Source organism: Trichechus manatus, unplaced genomic scaffold, assembly GCF_000243295.1.
Source record: "Trichechus manatus latirostris isolate Lorelei unplaced genomic scaffold, TriManLat1.0 scaffold00131, whole genome shotgun sequence".
Lineage (NCBI taxonomy): Eukaryota > Metazoa > Chordata > Mammalia > Sirenia > Trichechidae > Trichechus > Trichechus manatus.
This window is the reverse complement of record NW_004444067.1, coordinates 1,545,116-1,567,724: the sequence shown is the minus strand read 5'-3', so window position 1 is coordinate 1,567,724 and position 22,609 is coordinate 1,545,116. Positions and strand designations below refer to the sequence as shown.

Here is a 22,609-nt window from a genome sequence, read left to right as displayed (position 1 = left end):
CAGGTGGGTAGGTAAACAGACAGAGAGAGAGATGATTGATAGGTGACAGGTCGCAGGTAGGTAGGTATATTAGATTAGATAGATAGACACAGACAAATATCCAGAAACAGATCTGGCAGGATACACACTAAACTCACAAAAGTGGCTATCTATTGGAATAACAGTGGGAATGGCCTCAAGGGATGGTGAAGAGATGCTTTCTCACTTTAATTCTATGTTGTGAATTTTTAAAATCACTCGCATTCTGGTAATATTTGTGTAATTAAAAAAATGAAGTTATTAATTATGAACAGCATGATTCCCTTTTGTTATTTTAAGAAACAACACATGCATTCCCATTAGAACAGAGCATCTTGGCCTAGCTGTGACTAGTGCAGAAACCCCTCCTTCCTCACTACCACCCTCACCAGTATCTATCTGTGTCCATTCATAGCATTTTTGCCTGGGAGCAGAGTGAAGATGTCTGGACCAGGAGAGACGCAGAAATAGAAACAGGGATGATGAGACATGGACTGGCCCCACTCCAGGTCCTTTGGTCAGGCCAGAAACCCCCGTAAACGGTGCAAAGGAGGAACTGTTCCAGGGTCTTTGTGAGCCAGTAGGCTTAATAAGCAGAAGGCAAGTGACAAACGGAGAAAAAGAGTTAGGGAGAAGGTCCTTTCTCCCCACCTCTGTCCAGAACCTGATACTCAGCACCATTATGCACCTTCAGGATCGGCAGCTTCAAGAGTCTCCGTGGACAGCATCCCCGGTGGAGAGTACATTGGCACTCTGGTGACACGTAACAGTGAAGAGGTGGAAAAGGAGGGGAAGACCAGGGGACAAAGGCAGCCTGGAACAGGCAGAAACTGATGGAGGGTTTCTGAGCACCCTTTGGAATTCCAAGAATTAACCCAGCAGACCATTCTGAGTCTGATTTCTGCTCCCACGAGGGCTGGGGACATCCAGCCAGGAGACATCTCAGTTAAACATGTATTAGTGCACCCAGAGCAGAAAACAGCCAAGAACCATTTAGAGAGGGCCTCAGAGGTCACAGGAAACGCTGGTGGTATAGTGGTTAAGTGCTACAGCTGCTAACCAAAAGGCTGGTAGTTTAAATCCACCAGGTGCTCCTTGGAAACTCTACGGGGCAGCTCTACTCTGTCCTGTAGGGTCCCTATGAGTTGGAATTGACTTGATGGCAGCAGGTTTGTTTTTTTTCGTTTTCTGAGGTCACAAAAGGTCTAAGTTGCTTCCATTTTTTTTAGAGTCTTTGTAGATTAAAATAAAATTAAAAAGTATGCAAAACCAGGACTACTGAAATCATGGTGGATGTTAAATATTCAAGTCTGTTAGTGTATCTTTGTATCCATAATTTAACTTGTGATAATCAGAGTCTAAATTCTAGTCTAAATGTAATCTCCCAGTCAACAGGTCTGCCTAGGGCAAAAAGACTGGACCTCAAAATGATAAAGATCATGGAAGAAAAAATAGCGACAATGCTAGGAGCCCTAATGCATGGCATAAACACGATACGAACCATAAGTAACAACGCACAAAGCACCAGAAGAGACACTAGATGACTGGGAGCTCCTAAAAATCAAACACTTAAGCTCATCAAAAGACTTCAACAAAAGAGTCAAAAGACAACCTACAGACTGGGAAAAAAATTTTGGCTACGACAAAGCCAATCAGCATCTAATCTCTATAATCTACAAGATACTGCAAAACCTCTACAACAAAAAGACAAATAACCCAATTAAAAAAGGGGCAAAAGATATGAACAGGCACTTCACCAAAGAAGATATTCAGGCGGCTAACAGACACATGAAGAAATGCTCACGATCATTAGCCATCAGAGAAATGCACATCAAAACTACAATGAGATAACATCTCACCCCAACAAGGCTAGCATTAATCCAAAAAACACAAAATAATAAATGCTGGAGAGGTTGTGGAGAGACTGGAACACTTATACACTGTTGGTGGGAATGTAAAATGGTACAGCCACTTTGGAAATCGATTTGGCGCTTCCTTAAAAAGCTAGAAATAGAAGTACCATATGATCCAGCTATCCCGCTCCTTGGAATATATCCTAGAGAAGTAAGAGCCGTCACACGAATAGAAATATGCACACCCATGTTCACTGTAGCACTGTTCACAATAGCAAAAAGATGGAAACAACCTAGGTGCCCATCAATGGACGAATGGATAAACAAATTACGGTGTATCCACACAATGGAATACTACACAACGATAAAGAACAACGGTGAAGCCGTGAAACATCTTAGAACATGGAGGAAGCTGGAGGTCATTATGCTGAGTGAATTTAGTCAGTCACAGAAGGACAAATATTATATAAGACCACTATTATAAGAACTCAAGAAAAGGTTTAAACACAGAAGAAAACATTCTTTGACGGTTACGAGGGTGGGGAGGGAGGGGGAGGGTTATTTACTAACTAGATAGCAGATAAGAATTATCTTAGGTGAACGGAAGGACAGCACACACTACAGGGAAGTCAGCACAACTGGACTAAACCAAAGCTAAGAAGTTTCCTGAATACAATCAAACATTATGAGGGACACAGTAGCAGGGGTAGGGGTCTGGGGACCATGCTTTCAGAGGACATCTAGGTCAACTGGCATAACAAAGCTTATTAAGAAAATGTTCTGCCTCCTACTTTGGTGAGTGGTGTCTGGGGTCTTAAAAGCTTGCAAGCGGCCATCTAAGATGCATCAGTTGGTCCCAATCACCTGGAATAAAGGAGAATGAAGAACACCAAAGACACAAGGAAAGTATCAGCCCAAGAGACAGAAAGGGCTACATAAACCAGAGACTGCATCAGCCTGAGACCAGAAGAACTAGATGGTGCTTGGCTACCATCAATGACCGCCCTGACAGGGAACACAACAGAGAGTTCAGGATGGAGCAGGAGAAAGGTGGGGTGCAGAACTCAAATTCTAGTAAGAAGATCAGATTTAATGGTCTGAGACTGGAGGAACCCCAGAAAGCACAGCCCCCGGATTCTCTATCAGCCCAGAACTAAAACAATTTCCAAGGCCAACTCTTCAGACAGGGATTGGACTGGACTGTAGAACATAAAGTGATACTTGTGAGGAGTGTGGCCTCTTAGGTCAAGTAGATACAAGAGACGAAATGGGCAGCTTCTGTCCGGAGGTGAGATGGGAAGGCAGAGAGGGTTAGGAGCTGGTTGAATGGACATGGGGAATCAGGGGTGGAAAGGAGGAGTGTGCTGTCACAGTATGGGGAGAGCAATTAAAAGTCACACAACAATGTACGTATAAATTTTTGTATGGGAAAAAAAAATAAAATAAAAAACTTTGTTCTACCTTGACAGAAATTGGTGGAACTACTATATTACTGCTGTGCCTTCTCTTTTGTACTTTGTAGCTGTACTTTGTTTTGTAAGCTTAACACCATGAAAAAAAAAGATGAAACACAAACCAAAAAACAAAAAGGTTAAAATGGCAACTTTTACGTTGTGTGTATTTTATCACAATAACATAAAAATTAAAAATAACCAAAAAACCACGGCCATGGAGTCAACTGTGCTCCATAGGGCTTTCCAGTAGCTGATTTTTTCAGAAGGAGATCGCTAGGACTTTCTTTCAAGGTATCTCTGGGTGCATTCAAATTGCCAACCTTTCTGTTAGCAGCCTAGCACATTAGCTGTTTGCACCCCCCAGGGACTAGAAATAAATAAATACAGATACATAGATTAGATAGGTAGATAAATACATAAATAGATAAGGTGTGCCTAATACTTTTAAAAAAAAAAGTGTAATATCAAAAAAAAAAAAGGTCCTCGTGGTTTCCCACCTCATTCCCATCCCATAAGAGGCCCTGTAGGGGCCCAAAAGTCCTCGGGAAGCTCCCGGACTAACACAGGAACCTCTCACATTGATCAAATACCTCACACAAATCCCCACTGCGATCTTGCCGGTCTTCGGTCTTTGTGTGGGAGAGAACCTACGAGTTTCTGCGACCCCGCCAGCGTGTCCCTGTCCCGTCCTCTGCATTCAGCCTGTGCGGTTCCAGACATTTGTCATGCTGCAGTAGCCACGTGACTTGGCCGCCCCACATCCGGTCACGTGGCTCCACCACATCCGGTCGCTGTCGGTTTTTGTGTGTGAAGTGCTTAATGTGTTCAACGTAAACATTTAAATTCTACTGTAATTCTTTAAAACGCTTCTTCTGGCATTTCTCTTTCGGCACATCCAAACAAAATCAAACCTGCTGCCGTCAAGTTGATTCCAACCCATAGCGACCCCAGAGGACAGAGTAGAACTGCCCCATTGGGTTTCCAAGGAGCGGCTGGTGGATTTGAACTGCCTACCTTTTGGTTAGCAGCCGTAACATGCCTCAAAAATTAGAAAGCGTGCCTTTTTTCACCTGTGTGAGTTCCTGCGTCTCTCCAGGAGCGTGAGCACCTGAACCATTTCTCGGCACACCTACTGCGGGTGGTTTTGACAGTGACTCCTATCTTCATTTGAATCTTTACTGCCTGGGGAGCCCCAGACGGATTACTTAACCTCTCTGTGCCTCGTCTGTAAAACGGGCATAACAATATACCCCACTTATAGGATTGATGAGTTGATATAACAAGTGCCTGGTACAGGTGAGTGCTAAAGTGTTTGCAGTGATTACTGATTAAGGTGTGATTTCCAAGTGAGCAGTGGGCCGCGGGTAGCCGCCTGGGTCACCCGGGCGTAGGACGGTGCCTGCACGTGGTGGGCGACAGTGCGTGATTATGGGCTGCATCTGAGGCCCAGGCCGGATGGATGGCGGGGGTCTGCAACCCTCCCGCTGGGGAGGGCGAGAAGGGGCGGCGGGGCCGGCGGGCGCTCACCGATCTCCACCTCCACCTCCTCCGGCACCACCGTCCGGTAGAAGAAGAGCGTCGCAGCGGCCTCCTCGTCGCTGATCTGGTTGAGGAAGTGTAGGATGAGGTCCTCGGCCTCGCCGTCGTCGCGGGACAGCAGCTCCTCGAAGAGGCCGGGGTCGGTGAAGCTGAAGGCCTTGTACACGCGGTCGCGAATCCACAACACTCGTAGGTCATCCATGGAGCCGCACAGGGCCCGGTCACCAGGCTGAGGTAGCTGAGCGCGGGGCGAGCGTCCCTGACAACGACGCCCCTAGCAACTGGCGCCGCGGCAACGGCCGGCCGCCGCTTGGCCCGCGGATGCACCGGCTCGGCACAGCAGAGTTCCTGACTCGCCCGGGCCCCCGCCTTTGCAGAGGTGCAGCGGAGGACCCCGCAGGGTGGCGCCGAGGGAAAGGGGGCCCCAGCCCGCTGGCCCTGGGGAGAAAGATGTATGTAGCCAGGAGCTGTGACCGAAGGCATTCTGCTGACACTCGCTGTGCACCAAGACCTCTTCTAAGCACCTGCCGTGCCCTGCCTCGTTCTTTCTCACAAACCCTGTCTGTGGGCTTCACTCCTGGTCTGCCGATAGGGAAGCTGAGGCCAGAGAGCTGATAAGATGATCAAGGTCACACAGCATCTCCGACGTGGCAGAGGAGAGATCAGAGGCCAGGCAGGACCATGGTCTCGCTCCTCAGCCACAATGGACAAAGGAGTGTAAGAGGGGCAAATAAAATACAAGGAGTCTCAAGAAGGAACAAGTTCCTTCTGATGTCCCGGACCAGAGAAGGAGAAGCCGAGTTTTTTGGCTTTCTAGCCAAGCCAGTGCATAAAAAAGCAAAACACCCATGTTTTAAAAATGTATGTATTTATTTTTCATTAGTAAAAGGAAGTTCAATACTGATAGGAAGATGCAAATCTGTCCCTTCATGTACTTGCAGAGCCAAATCCTAGCTTGCCCCTGTCATTGCCCGCACAGGGACCTGAGTCCCAGATCGCTAGGGTGACCCTAAAAACACTAGCCTTCTTGTCGGACTTTCCCATCAAGGAACAATGTAATGTTCTAAGTGTTTCCTAAAATTCTAGACCTACACTCACTGTAGGCAAACTCTGTTACTCCAAACTGCCTTGTTTTCCATCATCTTGAATTAAGATTTCTCAATAACCTTGGCTTTGATAGAGAAATCTGTTTTCAAATGCAGGCTGTAGGACAGTAGTAGAAGTTACTTTTTGCTTTTGTTTTCCAAATGAGTCAGGCACTAAAGTGTCTGAATATCACATTTATAAACATTGTAACATTTGCCTATTCCATATGATTCTACGCCTTAAAATTCTGCAGACTGAAAACTAAGACCAGAGTGTTATTATCAAATACCCACTTCAGATGTGAGGGCAGAGAGCCATTCAGTGACAGTTGAGACTTTGCAAAGACCTATTAGTGATGGGAAGTCCACAAAGATATCTATTAGAACACCCTTCGCACTCTTGAACCAATCATGATTGTGTCACCCCTAGGATAGTCTACATCCTTGCAGGTTGAAAGCAAATGCTATTGTACTCAAGAAATCCTTTGGGTTTTTACTTTCCGACTCTATTAACTCATGGCACTTTAACTGTCTGGATGAAAACTGCAAAATGTGGCCTTTCTTTTTAGGAAAATAAAAAGATATTTGGCATCATCCAGACAGCTGGATTTTGTCCTCTATATATTTGCCATCAAGAAAACAAAAGTATGTCTTGAAAACTGTGTGCATAATAGTTCCACCAAACGGCTTAAAAATAAAGAACAGAGCAACCTCTCTGGCAATATGACATTAGAACTGACAACTTTATAAAGAAATAAAATTTCCTCTGGTGCATAAAAGACACTGTCAAACCATATTTCCAGACTTCTTTCACAAAAGTTAGGATTAGTTCATTTTTTTACATAATTACATTCTACCTAACTACTCTCTAGTAGATTTCCATTGAAAAGGGACTCTTGGCTCTGTTCTGTGCCCTAAGAGGTGTTAATGAGATTACAGACAGCCCTATGACAATTACCAGTAGGGGGCAGCACACACTTCCTGAGGATACAGTGTCCCTTGCTGACTAATCAGTTACTAGTGCCTAGAAATCCTGGGTTTCCTGGAGATGATTTAGTTACCATCATTATGACAGCAGATCCTTGGACAACTCTGGGGGACCTCAGCGGCAGGTAAAAAGACAGCCTGAAACCTGGACAGCAGTATTTGCTTTGGGTATCCACCCAAAAGACGTGTTCAACATTACACCTTTCTGGGGAAACTGAACTTGAAAGTAGAATCATTTTTAAGAGTTTCATCAGCAGTTTTCTGACTGATATTTTAATACGAGGAACAGAAAGCCATAAATCCAAACTGGCTTTGGCTAACGTGCGCAAGCAGCAACAAGGAATCTTTACTATAAATACAAAGGTTTAACTTTAGAGTCACAGCTCTGGCCTGGGATGTTCAGTTCCTGTCTCTCAGCAAACAGGCTTTGAAGTTACTTGGAAAGACATGCTTACAGTCGGTGCTACCAGAATCTTGGTATGCAACGAAAGTGCCGAACTCAACCACCGAATAGCATAAAGTATGGTGACAAATGGGTCTTTTAATGTTCGGAACTGTATGTTACTCAAAAGTTTAAGCATGTGAAGATACTTTAGACTTTACCTTGAAAAAAATTGTAAAGAATTATCTACAGTTAAAGTAAAATATGAAAAATGAACATAGTTTACAAGAATACAGAAGAAATCATTGTATTCATTGTTCAACAGGCATCAAACTTACTCGAAACTAAATATCCAGTGAAAAGATAAACTAAAGAGTATAAATTAATGGCTTAATAAGAATAGTTTTCAGTGGATCTAAATGTTGTTTGAAAGTCTGAATTAACTCTAAATACCTTAATCAGACCTTTATTTTGAATTCGTCTGAAAGTAAAAAATTGTTATTTATACTGTTCTCAAGGATAGATGCCATCTCTTCATGGTAAAATATCTTAATTTATATTTTTTTTATAAAATATACAAAATACTACTTTCTCCTTTTCCTTCACTCAGAATAAACCCTTTTGGTTGAGCAACATCAGCCAAGTTGGTCACTAAGTTCAAATCATATCCCTATTGTATCTTCTACAGTCTTACTGGGTTTTAAGGCTCAGTATACAGTTTATCTATTAAAACATACAATTGCCATAATTGGTATTCCGTAAGGATAACAGGATAAGAATCTTTAAAAAAATATATAAGTGGCATAACCATTTGTTGTATGTTATTTTATCCCATTTTCCCATTATTAAAACAGACAAAATTGTAAAAACAATCCTCTATTTGCAATTCTAGGTAGCATATGTTAAAAAATGTTTGCACATTTTTAACTAAACAGAATAAATGTAAATCTTTTGATCATCCATCATTGATTTTTTAAAAGAAATATTATGTTTAGCTTCAGCAAGTGGCAAATATGACCTGCCAACTTCAGTGCCAGAGTAACTCTTGGGTTTGGAGGAGGTGAGAGGATTCAAGTACCTAAGGCCATTTTGAACTCACCATTCAACACTGGGTTCCCTTCCCCAGTCCTGTACTTTTAAAAATAACTTTAACATAACAGTTGGCATTAACTTATACGTGCTCATCATAAAAACAACCGAAAGAAATTTATAGATCTGAAATTGGTAAACTTTACAAAATATTTAACATGTGAAGAAGAGGTATATATTACAGAATTATTTGGCTATATCATAAGGCAACAGATGAGGAGGGACATTTTCCTATCATAAATTTGACAGAAGTGGAATTCTATAACATGATAATTCTCCATAAATCTGAAAGTTTGTTGGTTACAGCAGTACAATCATGCCAGGTCGTTGTTATGGAACTTTGACGGAAGTAGACTAAACGAGAAGGGAACAAATTTGGTGCCTGCACCAGTGTAGAATTTGTTCTGAAATTCTACCCTAAAAAAAGGAAAAAAAAGAAAAAATTATGTATCAGTGGAAGAGTCCAAAACAATATTTCCTACATTTCTTGAAACAAGTGTAAGTTAAAAATCAAGCAGTTCCTATACTGAAATTGCTTCATTCTATACATGCTCTTGACATAACTATTTTTACTTATTAGATAAACTCCGACCCACTTTGGCTTCCTTAATGTGTAACAGAAACACTGGCATGTCATGCCACCTCCCATACTAGCAGACGTACGAGCGGAATACACACGAATAACAAGAGCCCCTCTCTGCACATGCCAAACTCAATACACAAACCTGTAATTTCATATATGCTGTAAAACATTAAGAAATACCTCAGAAGTACCTTATAGTAAGATAAAGCAATTTGTCCAGGCCCAAACTATAATCAAAAGTATGAAACATACGTAATTATTCTGCAAGCATAAACTTGCTTTTATGTCAGTGACAACAGTTCAGTAACAAAATACAATTTTAACTCAGAAGATCTGAATATATACCCCAATGTTACAAAATGGAAAAACTCATCTAAACTGAGCATTCAATTTTTGTGGGGATTCTATTTTGTAAATTCTCAGTCCCAAAACAACGTTTCAAACTCACCAATGGAGGCGTATGGCGTGAAGAAAAGCAGAAAGCCCTTCCATGATCAAAAGGATGAAGACGGTTAAGATGACGAAGAAAGCGATGACAGGGAGCAGCAGCAGGACGCCGTAGGTGGTGTCCACACGGAGGCCTACACGCATCAGCATGGCCCACAGCACATCCGACAGCTCTGGTGGGGAGAGTTCGTTGCAAAGTGAGCCTCGGCTTACGCTCAACAAGTCACCCCAATCAGCGTCCCTCTGACAATTCTCCATTCTTATCCCATCAAATAATATACACCAAACAAAATATGTGTGATCTGCTTCTTGTGTAAAAGTCCACCAAATCCTCCCCCATCCCTAAAACAGAGGAAAACCGGGCATTCCAGAAAAATCAGAAACCCGCTTCCCAACGAGAGATCCTGACCAAAACTGGTGTCAGGTTAGCACTGAACGAGGAGGGGGAAGCCTGGCTTCGAGTCCTGGCTCTGCCACTAACTCGGCAACTGGGAGACGTTGGGTGAAGCACTAACACTCAATGGACTTCTATCTCATCCCTAAAATGAAGACGGATGGATTGCATGATCCCTTCCAACCTAAAATCTGACCTTTCACCACACTTACGAAAACATCAGTGTGACAATGCCTTCTTAACAACCTGTGTAGTGCCGGCAGTCCCTGCTTTGCACGACGTGCAGAGATGTGAGAGGCCGTGCAAGCCAAAAGTGTGCAACACGGTCTCAATAACTAAGGGGAAAAATGACGGATGTTCTGTGACCTTTAAAAATGGTGTCTAAACATTAAAAACTCTCCTACTATCAGTTATAAATGTCTAATTAAACCTAGTGCTGTCAAGTCGATTCTGACTCATAGAGACCCCCTAGGGTTTCCAAGGCTGTAAAATCTTTGCAGAAGCAGACTGCCACATCTTTTTTCCAGAGTCGCTGGTGGCTTCGAACCGCCGACCTTTTGGTTAGCAGTCGAGTGCTTTAATGATTGCCCCACCAAGGCTATAAATGTATAGGGATATGAAAACACAGTAAATCTACTTTTATAACGTTATCATTGAGTAGTAAAGTGCTTTATTTCTTTATTTAAAAAAAAAAAAAATTATCAAGGGTTGTCTGAACAGTGTTTGCCTTCTTCTCATGGAACTCACGAGAGCAAGCGTCTTTTGTAGGCCTCTGGCACACTGTCATACTCTTCTCTAAGACCAGATCAGATGTGTTTCCAACATCGTATCTGATGCACTCTGAATATCCTCAAAACTCTCCCAGCGTTCTGCCGGCATCATTCCCCCGGAACTTCTTCATCCTCTTTGTCACAACCACTTCCCTCACGCATGCCGGCAAATGCACCTTCACTAAGGTCCTCTGGCTGCACGTCTAGTGTCTCTAGAATGACAGCAGTGTCAACACGCCCACGGCTGCCTATTTCTTCTAGAACTCCATCATGCTCTATTCCAACTTCACTTCCAGCATCATTCCTTGTTATTTCTCTGATGCACTTTCATCTTTGTTGGCCACTTGCCCCTTTTGATTATCAATGTTTGTAAAATGCCACAGGGGTTTTTACAAGGAGGCATCATACTACACACTTTGCCGTCTGTGCACGAGCTGAGGTGCAGTGACTGGTCACCAACAGGCTTTGGGAGGAGAGGCATGACTGGTCACTGATCACAAAGTGCACGTGTTATTCTCGGAGCAATCTGTGGACTGAAGAGCCAGCAGTGGAGTCTGTACTTCACGCACTTACGGTTAATAAACCGAGCTAACTGAAATCTGAACCCCGTTGTTGGGGACTGGTGCTAGGTTTAACTAAATCGTTAAACTGAAATTGGTGCCTATTGGAACTGTGCAAAGGGAGGACTGTATGTAATCAGACTATTAATCAGCATTGTTTCAGGACTTGGCTGACATAAATAAATATTCATAAGGTGGACCCTTCCACATACATGAGGGAAGTGGTTGTGACAAAGAGGATTTAAGATGTTCCAGGGGATACGATGCTGACAGAACTCTTGGAGGTATTTCAGGATATTTAAAGTTCAATAAATAGTCATACCAGGATTGAATAAAATAACAGTAATAACAAAAACAGTAATGATAACAGCAGAGAGAACTCAAGTGTCCTGCCAGAGGTTCCCAAGCCTTGTTAGTTCTCGAAGCCCTAATGCCTCGGTAATTTTTTCCCAGCACCCTAGGCCAAAAGAAATACCAAAAAATCTGTTTATTCAGTAGTTAAGTTCAAGCAACTTAGTAATACTAGTTCAGACGGTATCTAGAGGATGGTGCTGTGTTTCTCTCAAACAGGGGTGCCTCAGTGCCCAGTTTGGGAATGGCGGGTGAAAGCCAACACTTACGTGCATGAGCCAAGCTGAGTGCCCAGAGCCTCAGGTACGAAGCAGTGTTGGAGATGCAGCCAAGACAGTATTCAATGGAATGAATCACTTGGGTCATTAATATTTCTCCAAAATTAAACTGAGAGAGATTACACAACATGTATTAGATTCCTTATATTAAACGCCTACTCCACCATTTAAAGATTCATTCCACTCTCAGGATTAAAATGACAAACTGGCTTCTGGGATACCGGTGAGAACACATGGCGTGTGAGGAACAGTGCATCACAAGCCTTGGGTTCTGCCCACAGCTCTGCCGCTCACCAGCCCAGCTCCACTGCCCCTCCTTCCAACGCAAACCTCAGCTTCTCACGTGTAACCTGAGGGGTCTGGACTAGAACTGTGATGGCCACAACTCCCACAACCCTCAGGCACTGCATTGAGGTTCCTGGTAACACAGAGTCTAACATACAAATAAGCATTTACCGACCACCGATTAGAGGAATACTAATAAATGCACATGTTTAACAGACACAAGCACTGTAAATACAAGGCCCACGGGGAGAAGTACAAAAGGGGTTCCTGACAGTGAAGAGGCTGCTCGTCACTGGGCAGCATGACACCAACATTCTTCCCAGCTCTGCTTTTGGTTTTTCTACAACTCTATGGAATTATTAGTAATGGTTCCAAATTAAAATACCAGATTACATAATAATTACAAGATGCTGATTGTAAGAAATTTTGTTCGGTCCTTGTTAAGTGGCCAAATAAAGTTTCCAAGAAAATACAACAGGCCAGAGTAGTGGACATGCTCTGTCTGCCCAGAACAGCGCCTCCCTTCTTAGGGGAACCACTTCCTCCGCAGCCACGGCCACTGGTCCAGGATGGCATGTGACCTTCGGCAGGCCAATCATGGCACTTCCTCGGGAATTTTCCTAACAATCACCAGCAGACAAGAGCGCCTCCCTCTCTGGTTGAAAGACTGAAACCAGCAAGCCCAGACATTGCTGTGGCCATGGTTCCAACATCCTGCGGACACTGGTTTAAGAACACAAAGCAAGCTTGCATTCAGAAGGCCTCTTGGAATTAGAGACCCAGGAACTAGACCAACTCTACTTCCATCCGAACATGAGCCAGTAAATTTCCTTTTGAAGCTAGTGTGAATTGGGTCTCAACACCTTCCAACTACAAAAAAGCTGACTTATACAGGAATCTTTCAAAAGCAATGTTCATGGCACCTTACGTCACTTAATACCGTAACTTGTTATGTTAACACCATTGTAAAAGTGAAACAAGAAGATATGAACCCAAAACTCTCATAATAATATTTATGACACCAATTTTATTACCAAAACAGCATTTGGAAAGTTCTGAGTAACAGGTTTTTTTTCATCTTAGATTATGAATTATTATTCTTAAATGATGATTATCTCTATGCAAGCTTGGTGGGCTTCTCTAAGTTTATCAGCAATAACTAAAAAGGTTACCTCCTCGTTGGTCACTTCTCGACACCCGTCTTCCATTTGGTTATGTCCCTCTTCTATATCTTGGCTTCCCAGCAAAGACACCTCTTCCTCGCTGTCTTTCCTCACAAGTGTATAACCACTCTAACAGCACACACAAGAGGACACAGTCAGTGCCTTTACATCACAACATGGTGACAAAACTTAACCTGTAGTCCCTTCAGTGGCCTTCACGGATTGGCTTTTGGGGAATAAAAAAGTTCTTTTGGAGGAAACGAAGAATTACACACACAAGAGAAGAGTCTGTAAAGAAATTCAACAAAATGGGGACAGTGGTTGCGACTGGGGGCGGAACGTGACAGTTTTTGCTGTGTTTTCCGTATTTTCTATAATTTAATTATTTAATGCTTTTTTCTTTTTTAAAAAAAGCACTTTAAAGAAAAAAAGTAAGAGGCAAGAATAAGGAAAGAAGAGTTTTTAATTATGACAACCTGTCTCTAAGAATTTAGCTAAAACTTCCATTCGGCGTGTTGTCGGTCACAGCAGGACTGTTCCCGCGTGCCCAGAGCACAGTGGGCTCCTCGCAGTAAGTGGGCTTCTGCACAAAAGGCAACATCCCAGTTCTAAGTAAAGGAAGCCTGGTCTTTTAAATCAAGAGAGCAGGACCTTCTGACAGGGGTCTCTGTACCGATCCCTTTATAATGACAAACAGCCTTTGTGCCGGTTTGCAGAGAAGCGCGCAGACTCGCACGTACCCTGCTGACTCCAAAGCAGCTGCGCCCGTTGTGCAGCCAGAGCAGGAAGAGAGGTCTGCCCAGGAAGAGGACGGGGACAGACAGCGCCGTGACGGCCAGCAGCAGTCTCTGCACGTGCTCCTGTTGGGGCAGGGAACACCGGTTAGAAGCGCAGGCACGGCTCACAGCACCGTCAGCACTGGATTCCATGAGTGGAAAGAAAACTAAGTGCCTCCTTCTTCACTAGCAAGGAACGTAAAATACATGTTAGCCAAATCAGATTTGTCAGGTGATTTTTCTCTTTTGTTCCCTAAACTGATAACAGAATTCTAGAATTAATGAGTAACATTCATGATACAGTGGTGCAATATTACCTTGTTTAGACCAGTAAGGAATTTTAGGGAAATTCTAAATAGAATCAAATGTCCAACTAATAATTTTCTGAAGACGCTGTAAATGGGAAAATACAACCATAAACCATTCTTTTTTTTATATTCTTGGTTTTGGTTTTTACTATAAAGACTATCTGAGGCATGTGAGCATGAAGTAAGTAGATTTTAGTTCTACACATGAAAAATACTGAAATACCATTCAGAACACAACCAAAACCTTTTTTAAAAAAAAAGGATTTGCAGTTACTTAAAAACTAATTCAAGAGCAAAACATATTCCTGGTTACACAGCCACTGCGATTTATGTACGTTACGTGCACTGCACACGTGACATGCATACGTTACATACACTGCATACATGACATACACAGCATACGTTCCATACCATTACGTACATTACACAGCCACCGCAATGGGGTTGTAAAGGGTCAGAGAGGGACGTGAAAACCCTGCCCTGCTCAACACGCCCCTGGCCGTCCCCAGAGCAGTGTGACACTCAGGCAGTGGGGCACTGTCTATGTAGTAACGTCTCTTCACTGCACCCTCAACATGGTCCCCTTGAAGTCCTGGCGAAGTGGGGGCCACAGGCAGAACCCCCTCCGAAGTCCGGGGCTGTGGAGTCAGGCAGACTGGGCAAGGGTCCAGGCCGACCGGAAGCTGGGCCAGGCCTGCCCTGAGCCTCAGGTTCTCACCAGTGAGACGGGGATGACACCAGCCACCTTGAGGGGCTGCCGAAAGAAGCAGGAAAGGACATTCACGGGGAGCGTGCTTTCCAGGACACAGCAGGTGCTGAGCGACGGCAGCTCCCTGTATCAATCTTCCTGGCCACAGCACCTGTGTTCCCTGACCTCCCTGACGTTCGTACCTCTACCCTATGTCATTCTACAAAGCTGCAGGAAAATAATGAAAAAGTACAAGGATTAAAACTTAGGAACAAGATGAGTAAACATAAAAGCAAAAACCCAAAGGAACACAACCAGGCAGCTAAGACACGAAGGCCCCAGTGGTATACGGTGAGCTTCAGATCTGACTTAGAACATGCTAGTAGTCAACGCAATGTGAAAAAAACACAAACACTCCACAGGCGGGGGGACAAGAAAGCAGCAGCTGCGGCTCAGGAGGAACACAACTGCTGATGCGACCCCCGGGCGGACTTCTCCCACTGCGCTCACAGACCGCGCGACAGGATGAAGCCTGTGCTCGCCATGGCCCCCAGGCCGGCGGAGCCACGCACGTCACCAGCACAACCACCCTCAGCAGAAGGCAATCCCTGGCAAAGCAAACATTTCCGGCACTCAACAGCAACGGGTTTTGTTGTTGTTTTTTTCTTGCTAGGTGCCCAAGCACTTTGGACATATGAATTCAACACTATGAATTACATCCTTTTGTTATACCCATTTTACAGATGAGGAAACTGAGGCACAGAGAAGTTTTGTAAACCATTAGATCTGGGACTCCAAGCAGAGCTGTCAGCCCTCAGGGCCCACACTTTAAGCCAGCGTGCCATGCTGCAGGTGCAGGGGGCATCACCCAAACGGACAACTAGAGAAAAACCATTCTCCCAGCGGGCCCACGTGCTGTGGTTCAGGGGCTAGTTCTGTGGTGACCTGGCTCAGTCAGAGACGGACTTTAAATAACTAGAGAAATGTAGGACTGGGAAGTCCTCAAGAGCCTCCACCAATACATCTTCCTCCACCAGTTCTGACGGCTCTTCGGGGGCAGCGAGTTTGGGTAACATTGAGCAGAGCTCTCAGCAGGACCAGCATCCTTGCTGAGGACAGACACAGGGACAGAAAGCACACAGGCTCCTGGCAGGTCTGCAGAAAGCACCCGAAGCACTTACTCGATCAACTGGTCTACTCATCTACGCTTTGATCTACTAACCAAAACCAAAAGGCCACAGGAGAAGTTATTTTAAGTTCATGAGAGTGGAAAAGAGGATTACTCACCTGCCCTGGATAGAGACCAATTGTTTCACTAGCTGGGAATAGAAACATGTTGATAAATTCAATCAGAATGCTAGGAGCAACTCTGGAGGTCTCTGCGGAATAAACCAGCCACTTGTAGACGATCATGAATATAAGGTATCCAAAGATGCAGAGCATGAAGAGAAGTTCTGGGATGGAAACCAGATAAATATTGAACTTCTTCCTGAAATGCCTAGGGAAAAGAATAACCCATCAACCCACAAGCAGGACTGGATGACGAGAAGAGAAAAGAGCAAACTAATCAGAAGTTCACTGTGATGGAAAAAACAAAGCCGACTGCAATACAGGATCATTTGTCTTGTGATGACTCATACTAGTGTTTCAGAGATGGACAAGAAGATAGCAGACATGAGGACAGCACAAAGGACTAGCATTTCATTACCACATCTAGTCAAGGAGCCCTGGTGGCATAACAGTTAAGCACTAGGCTGCTACCTAAAAGGTCAGTGGTTTGAACCCACCGGTCACTCTGCAGGAGAAAGATGTCGCAGTCTGCTCTGTAAAGATTACAGCCTAGGAAACCCTACGGGGCAGTTCTACTCTGTCCTATAGGGTGCCTATGAGCCAGAATCAACTCAATAGCATACAGCGGCAGCAATAAGTAAACAGAAAGTTTTCTAATTTCTGAAATAAGAAAATAATAGGACAAAAATCCCTTCTGAAAATAAATATGAATTTACAAGCTGCATGTCTCCCTGCCTGGACTGTAACCTCCAGGAAGGTAAAACATGTTTTCTGTCCTTCCCGCTGCTGAATCCCCAGTGCCTGGCACATAGTAGGTGCTCAATAAATACTTGCTTAGTGAATGAAGCACTGAAGCCACAAAAAAACTACATAAACAAAACAATCATATAATACAATACACCCCCACACTGGCTGCCCTGACCATAATTAAGGTGTACTGTCAAGAAACAAAGTTTAAGAAATACAAAACTTGGTTTATAAATATTGCTAAAAAAAAAAAAAAAAGAAGCAAAATCCATACTTACAAGTGGTTAAATATTCCCAGGGTGACTCCAAAAGTCATGTGAATAATTCCTAAAATCACAGACATTTTCATCTTGAAAGAGTTTAGAAAAGTGAGACGATTTGTGGCCAAGTTCCAAATCTAAAGACAAAACAAAACCGGAAATCTTTTAGCTTTGTTAAACTGTCGTAAGATAAACAGACGACACTCAAGAAAGTGACTGTCCCAAATTAAACGGCAGCTCTAGAGTTAAAACAAAAACAACATGCAGACTTTTTTCTTCAAGTCTTCGATCTGAGAAGCATCTCTTAAACCAAAGCCATGCGCTGTTAAAAAAAATTCCATCAAGATAAAGTTCAAAGACTGGCAAAATGAAACAATACATTGCTCAATGATTCCTGCAGAGGGAGGAATACTGAAAAGAAAAGCACAGGAAAGAGACAGAGAGAGAGGTGAATTGTATGAATGTATGCCTACTCAAAAAAATTAAAGCAAAAAGAAAACAAAACACACTCCCCTTCCACAAAAAATAAAAGTCTACTTGATTTTTTTCTCGGGTACCTGGTGTCTTTATTCTAGAAACACATCTTTCCTTAATGCAAGGCCAACGGATATTGGTAAATGTGGCCCAAAATGCTGCATCTTAAAGAAATTGTTGTAACAGTTTTTCAAGTTTCTGATTCTATCAAGACTTAAAGCTACAACACTAAAGTACACAAATTGTGTTCAGAGATGAGAATGAACAGAACAATTACAAGACAGGATGTTTCGTTCAGTTTTTTGTTTTTTCATACTCACTACCCAATCACATCCACATCTTTCCAAACCAATTTTGAGACTGTTTCTCAGATCCCCCTTGGAAACTGAAGATCCCTCAGGGGACCCCTGATGGTCTGTTGAGACTCTGACGCGCCCCGTGATCCCATGCTCAGTGCCATCTTGACTACTGGTCCACTGGGCCTGTGGTAGGTGGGCGAGGAGCCCAGGCACCTGGAGCTCCTTTACTCTCCTTCTGCACACACTTTCCTGTTTCAAACAATGACCTTAACATGTGCCAGGGTAGCCTTAAGCTCCCCTTCAGCTCTAAACTTCCACACCATGTCTTTCTAGGGCAAAGGGGAGAACATAATCCACATATACAAAGAAGAAATTTAAGAAATAGCACACGTTGAATGGCTCCTGAGGTGCCATCTTCACAAGAGTAAAACAGGCCAGAGGATGGGACAGACATTCTCACGTCTCCCTCGTGGACAGACGCTCGGGATTCTCACGTTCAGGCACTGGCCTTGGCTTCCTCGGTGGAGAAGCCACCGACTCCCAGCCTCAGCCATAAGCCTACTCCTTTTGGCACATCCGAGAAGTAACCACCCCAGCACCTTCCCCCTCTAGTGTGAACACATGAACAGTGCTCCTCGACTGAGAAGCCACTGTGACCATTAAAACTAGGCGGCACCGCAGACAAACGGGAGACAATGGGGGGGGGAGAGCGCACTCACCGGATCAATACCAAAAGGGTAAGGGCCCTGGAACACTCCAGGGACACTTGGATCCAGCTGCAGAACCTTGTTGTGCCTGACGACACTGTCACTGTAACAAAAGGCACAGTGAGAAGGCTTGTACGAACAGGGGGAGCAGCCTCTGAAGACGTCATTCAGTCACAGAAGACTTACTTCCAAAGAACCATTTTCTTATGCTCCTTGGTGGCATGACTTGAGCTGTACATGGCGGACACATTCCACCCGGAGCCAAAAATGTTCACGGACTTTGAAAAGCAGTCGTTGTAGATGAGGCCTGTGTACACTGAGAACAACCCCATCAGCAAAAGGATGTATCGGCCATCAAAGAACATTCTCATGATCTGCAAGGAGCAAAGCATGAGCATCAAATATAATCACTGGAAAAAAGTATTCGTGTGCTAGAAATTTGTTCTGGCATGTTTTGTTGTTGCTGCTGAGAATACACACAGCACAACATACACCAATTCAACAATTTCTATGTTGAATTGTAATCAGTGACACTGATTACATTCTTCAAGTTGTGCAACCATTCTCACCCTCCTTTTCTGAGTTGTTCCTCCCCTAACATAGACTAAGCCTCCTATCTAACCTTTCAAGTTGCCGTCGTCAATCCAATCCCATATAGATCGCTCTTAAGAGAGCACAATGCTCAAGGCAGACATTCTTTACTAGTTAAGTTAAACTACTGTTTGGTTTAAAGAAGATTTCAGGGGATATTTTTGGTTTAAAGTTTAAAGATTATCTCAGGGCAATAGTTTTGGGGGTTCAAATCAGCCTCAATGGCTCCAGAAAGTCTGGATTCTATAACAATTTAAAATTCTGTTCCGCGTTTTTCCCCCTTTTGATCAGGATTCTTCGGTAGAATCTTTGATCAAACTGGCATGTTCTTAACTATCCCCTCAGGAATTCTCCTCAAAAAATGTTAGGTCGTAGCAGAAGTCCCCATCACACTGAGATGACAGGTCGCGCGTCTTGTACATCTCAGCCAGGTCAATGACAATCATCACCAAACTTACCATTGAAGGACTGTCTCCTTTCTGGTCAAACAGAAGACAATCACTACTAATGCCACCCAACCAAAGAGAATGAGCTCGAGTATTGATATTTTTACCTCCTGTGATTGATTTAGTCTTGGATGATTTTCATTTAACACCAACAAGAGGGCAAATAAGAACATCACAAAGCCATGTCCGAAGTCTCCAAACATCACAGCAAATAAAAAGGGGAAAGTGATGATGGTGAAGAGAGCTGCCAGGAGAAGAAATGGTCAGAGAGTTCTGATTCACAGCAAATGCAGAAAATCCTAGTTAATCCACACACAACAGTATAAAATGATCTTGACTGTCTCCACAATTCCTCCACTTTTTATCTTGAGATAAAATTATGAGGTTAAATTAAGAACTTTAAACTAAGTAAGATAACAAAAACAGCAGGAGCGAGCCTGCTTTCCCAAACACGTATTACACTCTCATATCTAAAAAAAGCAGAGATGAAGTATAAAATAGAAGACTTGAAAATACAGACTCTCTACCTGGATTCACTTCTCTGTAGCTCCCAACTCCATAGGCATCCACAATGTTCTGAAATCCCTCCGTGAATTTGTTGGTGCGGATTAGAGTTGGGGGTGTTTCCTTTGTTGGGATTGTGTTCATAAATGAGGGGATTGTTGCACCGCTCTCTCTCTTTCACATAAAAAAAAAGAAAAAAAGGAAAAGGAAAAAAATTACCATCTAAGAACTCTCAACAAATATTGGTCACCTGCTATGTGTCAACATTAATTGTACTAATGTAACTAAAGCATATATACAACTTTTTCCTTCAGTGTTTCCAGTTCCTCTAAATATTAAATGAAAATTTAAAAAAATCTCTTTAAATAATAAAACAGGTTATTACCAGAAAGGTAGATTTTCCAGTCAAATATTATTTCTTAAAACACACACATGCAGGAGGATTCTGGAAAGCCCCAGTGGTGGCATAGTTTTGAATCTCCCTAGATCCTCTCAACGACCCCTGGTAGGGCAGTGGTTAAGCACTCGGCTGCTAGCCTAAAGGTCAGCAGTTAAAACCTACCAGTTGATCTACGGGAGAAAGATAGGGCAGTCTGCTTCTGTAAAGATTACAGCCTTGGAAACTCTATGGGGCAGTTCTACTCTGTCCCATAGAGTTGCTATGAGTCAGAATCAACTCAGCAGCAACAGGCTATATCCCCTGAAGGGCAGACAGAGCAGCTAGATAGCAAAACCCAAAACCCACGGACAAATTTACTACAAAATCATGTTCCCATAAACTCCAAAATAAAAATGGGTGGGAACAGACCACTGCTAGCTACAAGACGTGCATGATATCAGCATCTAGACCAGAGGAAGCGATGGAAGCAAGGTGGCACGTGACAGACCTGAGACGAGAACACACCAGAAAAGCTCACAGGTCTTCCCTGGCAAGTGTGGCAGGACAATGTGGGAAAAGCCGCTGAACTAGAAGGGGTTTTGCTCAACCCAAGGGTGGGTAACTTGCAAGGGGTCTATGGTAAGTGAGGTCAGCAGGACAGGAACAAAAGAGAAAAAGGAAAGAGAAGATCCAGATAAAAGAGGGAGAGGGAACCAGATCTAGGAAATCTCAGAGACCAAGGAAGTTAGGAAAGTTCTCCTGTACGTGCTTCCTTCTAAAAGTTCCTGGACATCTTAAACATACTCCAGAAAACTAATTTCATATAAATATGTAACACAGTAATATATTACATTACATAATATGTTATAATACACAATTGCCTCATAAAATTGACATATTGCATTATATATAATATACAATTTCCTTGAGTATCTTAAACATGCTCTAGAATAATTTCAATAATTTCATTTAAAAATGAGCAACAGAGAAGGATAGAGGTCAAATCTTATAAAGTTATACTAACAAAAAAGAGACTAAGAGGCAGAATAACATTTCTATAAACAATGAGAGGATGCTAGAAAGACATGGACACAAAACAGATGAAAATTCTAAATTACTTTTTCAAAATAAGCTAAAAGAATTATGAAAATAGTACAAGATATCAAAAAGCAGCATGAATCAGAATGAGAAAAACTCAGGAGTGAGGTCATAGAACTCAAGAAGGACTTAGAAACAAAAGAAAAACATTATTTCAGAAATGAAGACTAAACTAGAAGGAACTTAAAAGTAAAGAAACCTTCTCAATAGTATCTTAAGAGAAATAGAAGAAGAAAAGAGAGGAAATTTTACAAATCAAAAGGAAGTAAAGAAAGACAAAAAGGAATCAAGAAAGAGAGACAAATATTGAAGATAAGCAAAGAAGATCCAACTTGAAGATAACAGGAGGCCCTGAAGAAGAAAATCAAAGCAAGGGAATAGAACAAATACTAAAGCTTACAGCTCAAGGAAATGTTTCTGGGGAAAAAATAGAAAATAGATATTAGAAGAGCACACTGAAAATACCAACCCAGAATGTCTACATGAAAGCAAAAGCTAGAAAAACTACTAGACTTTAAAGAAAAAGAAAAAATCCTCTGAACATCTGGGCAAAAAAAGAAAAGGACATGACATATAAGGAAAAGAAAACTTTATTAACATCAGGCTTTTCCTCAGCAACACTTTATACCAAAAGAAAAGAGTAACATGTTTAACCTACTCAAGGGAGAAAAGAAACAGAACCAAAGATTTTATTTCCAGGAAAACTTCCAATTGTAAAGGCAGCAGACAGACACTGTTATCAACATGCAAGAGTTCAGGGAATACTGTTCCCATGAGTCCCCCAAAGGAATCTAAAACAGAACA

The 22,609-nt window shown here is 42.8% G+C and overlaps 2 protein-coding genes across 5 annotated transcripts in view; both read right to left on the bottom strand.

Annotated features, from left to right (window-relative positions):
- Positions 1-5,066, bottom strand: part of DNAH10 (dynein axonemal heavy chain 10) — a 136,665-nt gene extending 131,599 nt beyond the window's left edge. The window contains exon 1 of the mRNA XM_004384997.1: positions 4,853-5,066. Within this exon, the coding sequence (XP_004385054.1) occupies positions 4,853-5,066 (214 nt within the window). The remainder of the gene's footprint in view (positions 1-4,852) is intronic.
- A 2,792-nt stretch (positions 5,067-7,858) lies between these two features.
- The window catches only part of ATP6V0A2 (ATPase H+ transporting V0 subunit a2), a 36,153-nt gene continuing 21,402 nt past the window's right edge, over positions 7,859-22,609 (bottom strand). For 3 of the 4 annotated variants that reach the window (XM_004384996.2, XM_023739262.1, XM_023739261.1), the window contains 11 exons: positions 20,352-20,502; positions 19,932-20,068; positions 18,974-19,161; positions 18,800-18,890; positions 17,326-17,444; positions 16,298-16,508; positions 13,979-14,098; positions 13,248-13,367; positions 11,782-11,899; positions 9,439-9,610; positions 7,859-8,824 (listed from right to left, as the gene is read on the bottom strand). In XM_004384996.2, coding sequence (XP_004385053.1) covers positions 8,722-8,824; positions 9,439-9,610; positions 11,782-11,899; positions 13,248-13,367; positions 13,979-14,098; positions 16,298-16,508; positions 17,326-17,444; positions 18,800-18,890; positions 18,974-19,161; positions 19,932-20,068; positions 20,352-20,502 — 1,530 coding nt within the window. In that variant the 3' untranslated portion in view covers positions 7,859-8,721. The remainder of the gene's footprint in view (positions 8,825-9,438; positions 9,611-11,781; positions 11,900-13,247; positions 13,368-13,978; positions 14,099-16,297; positions 16,509-17,325; positions 17,445-18,799; positions 18,891-18,973; positions 19,162-19,931; positions 20,069-20,351; positions 20,503-22,609) is intronic. The other variant, XM_023739259.1, reaches the window with a different exon arrangement.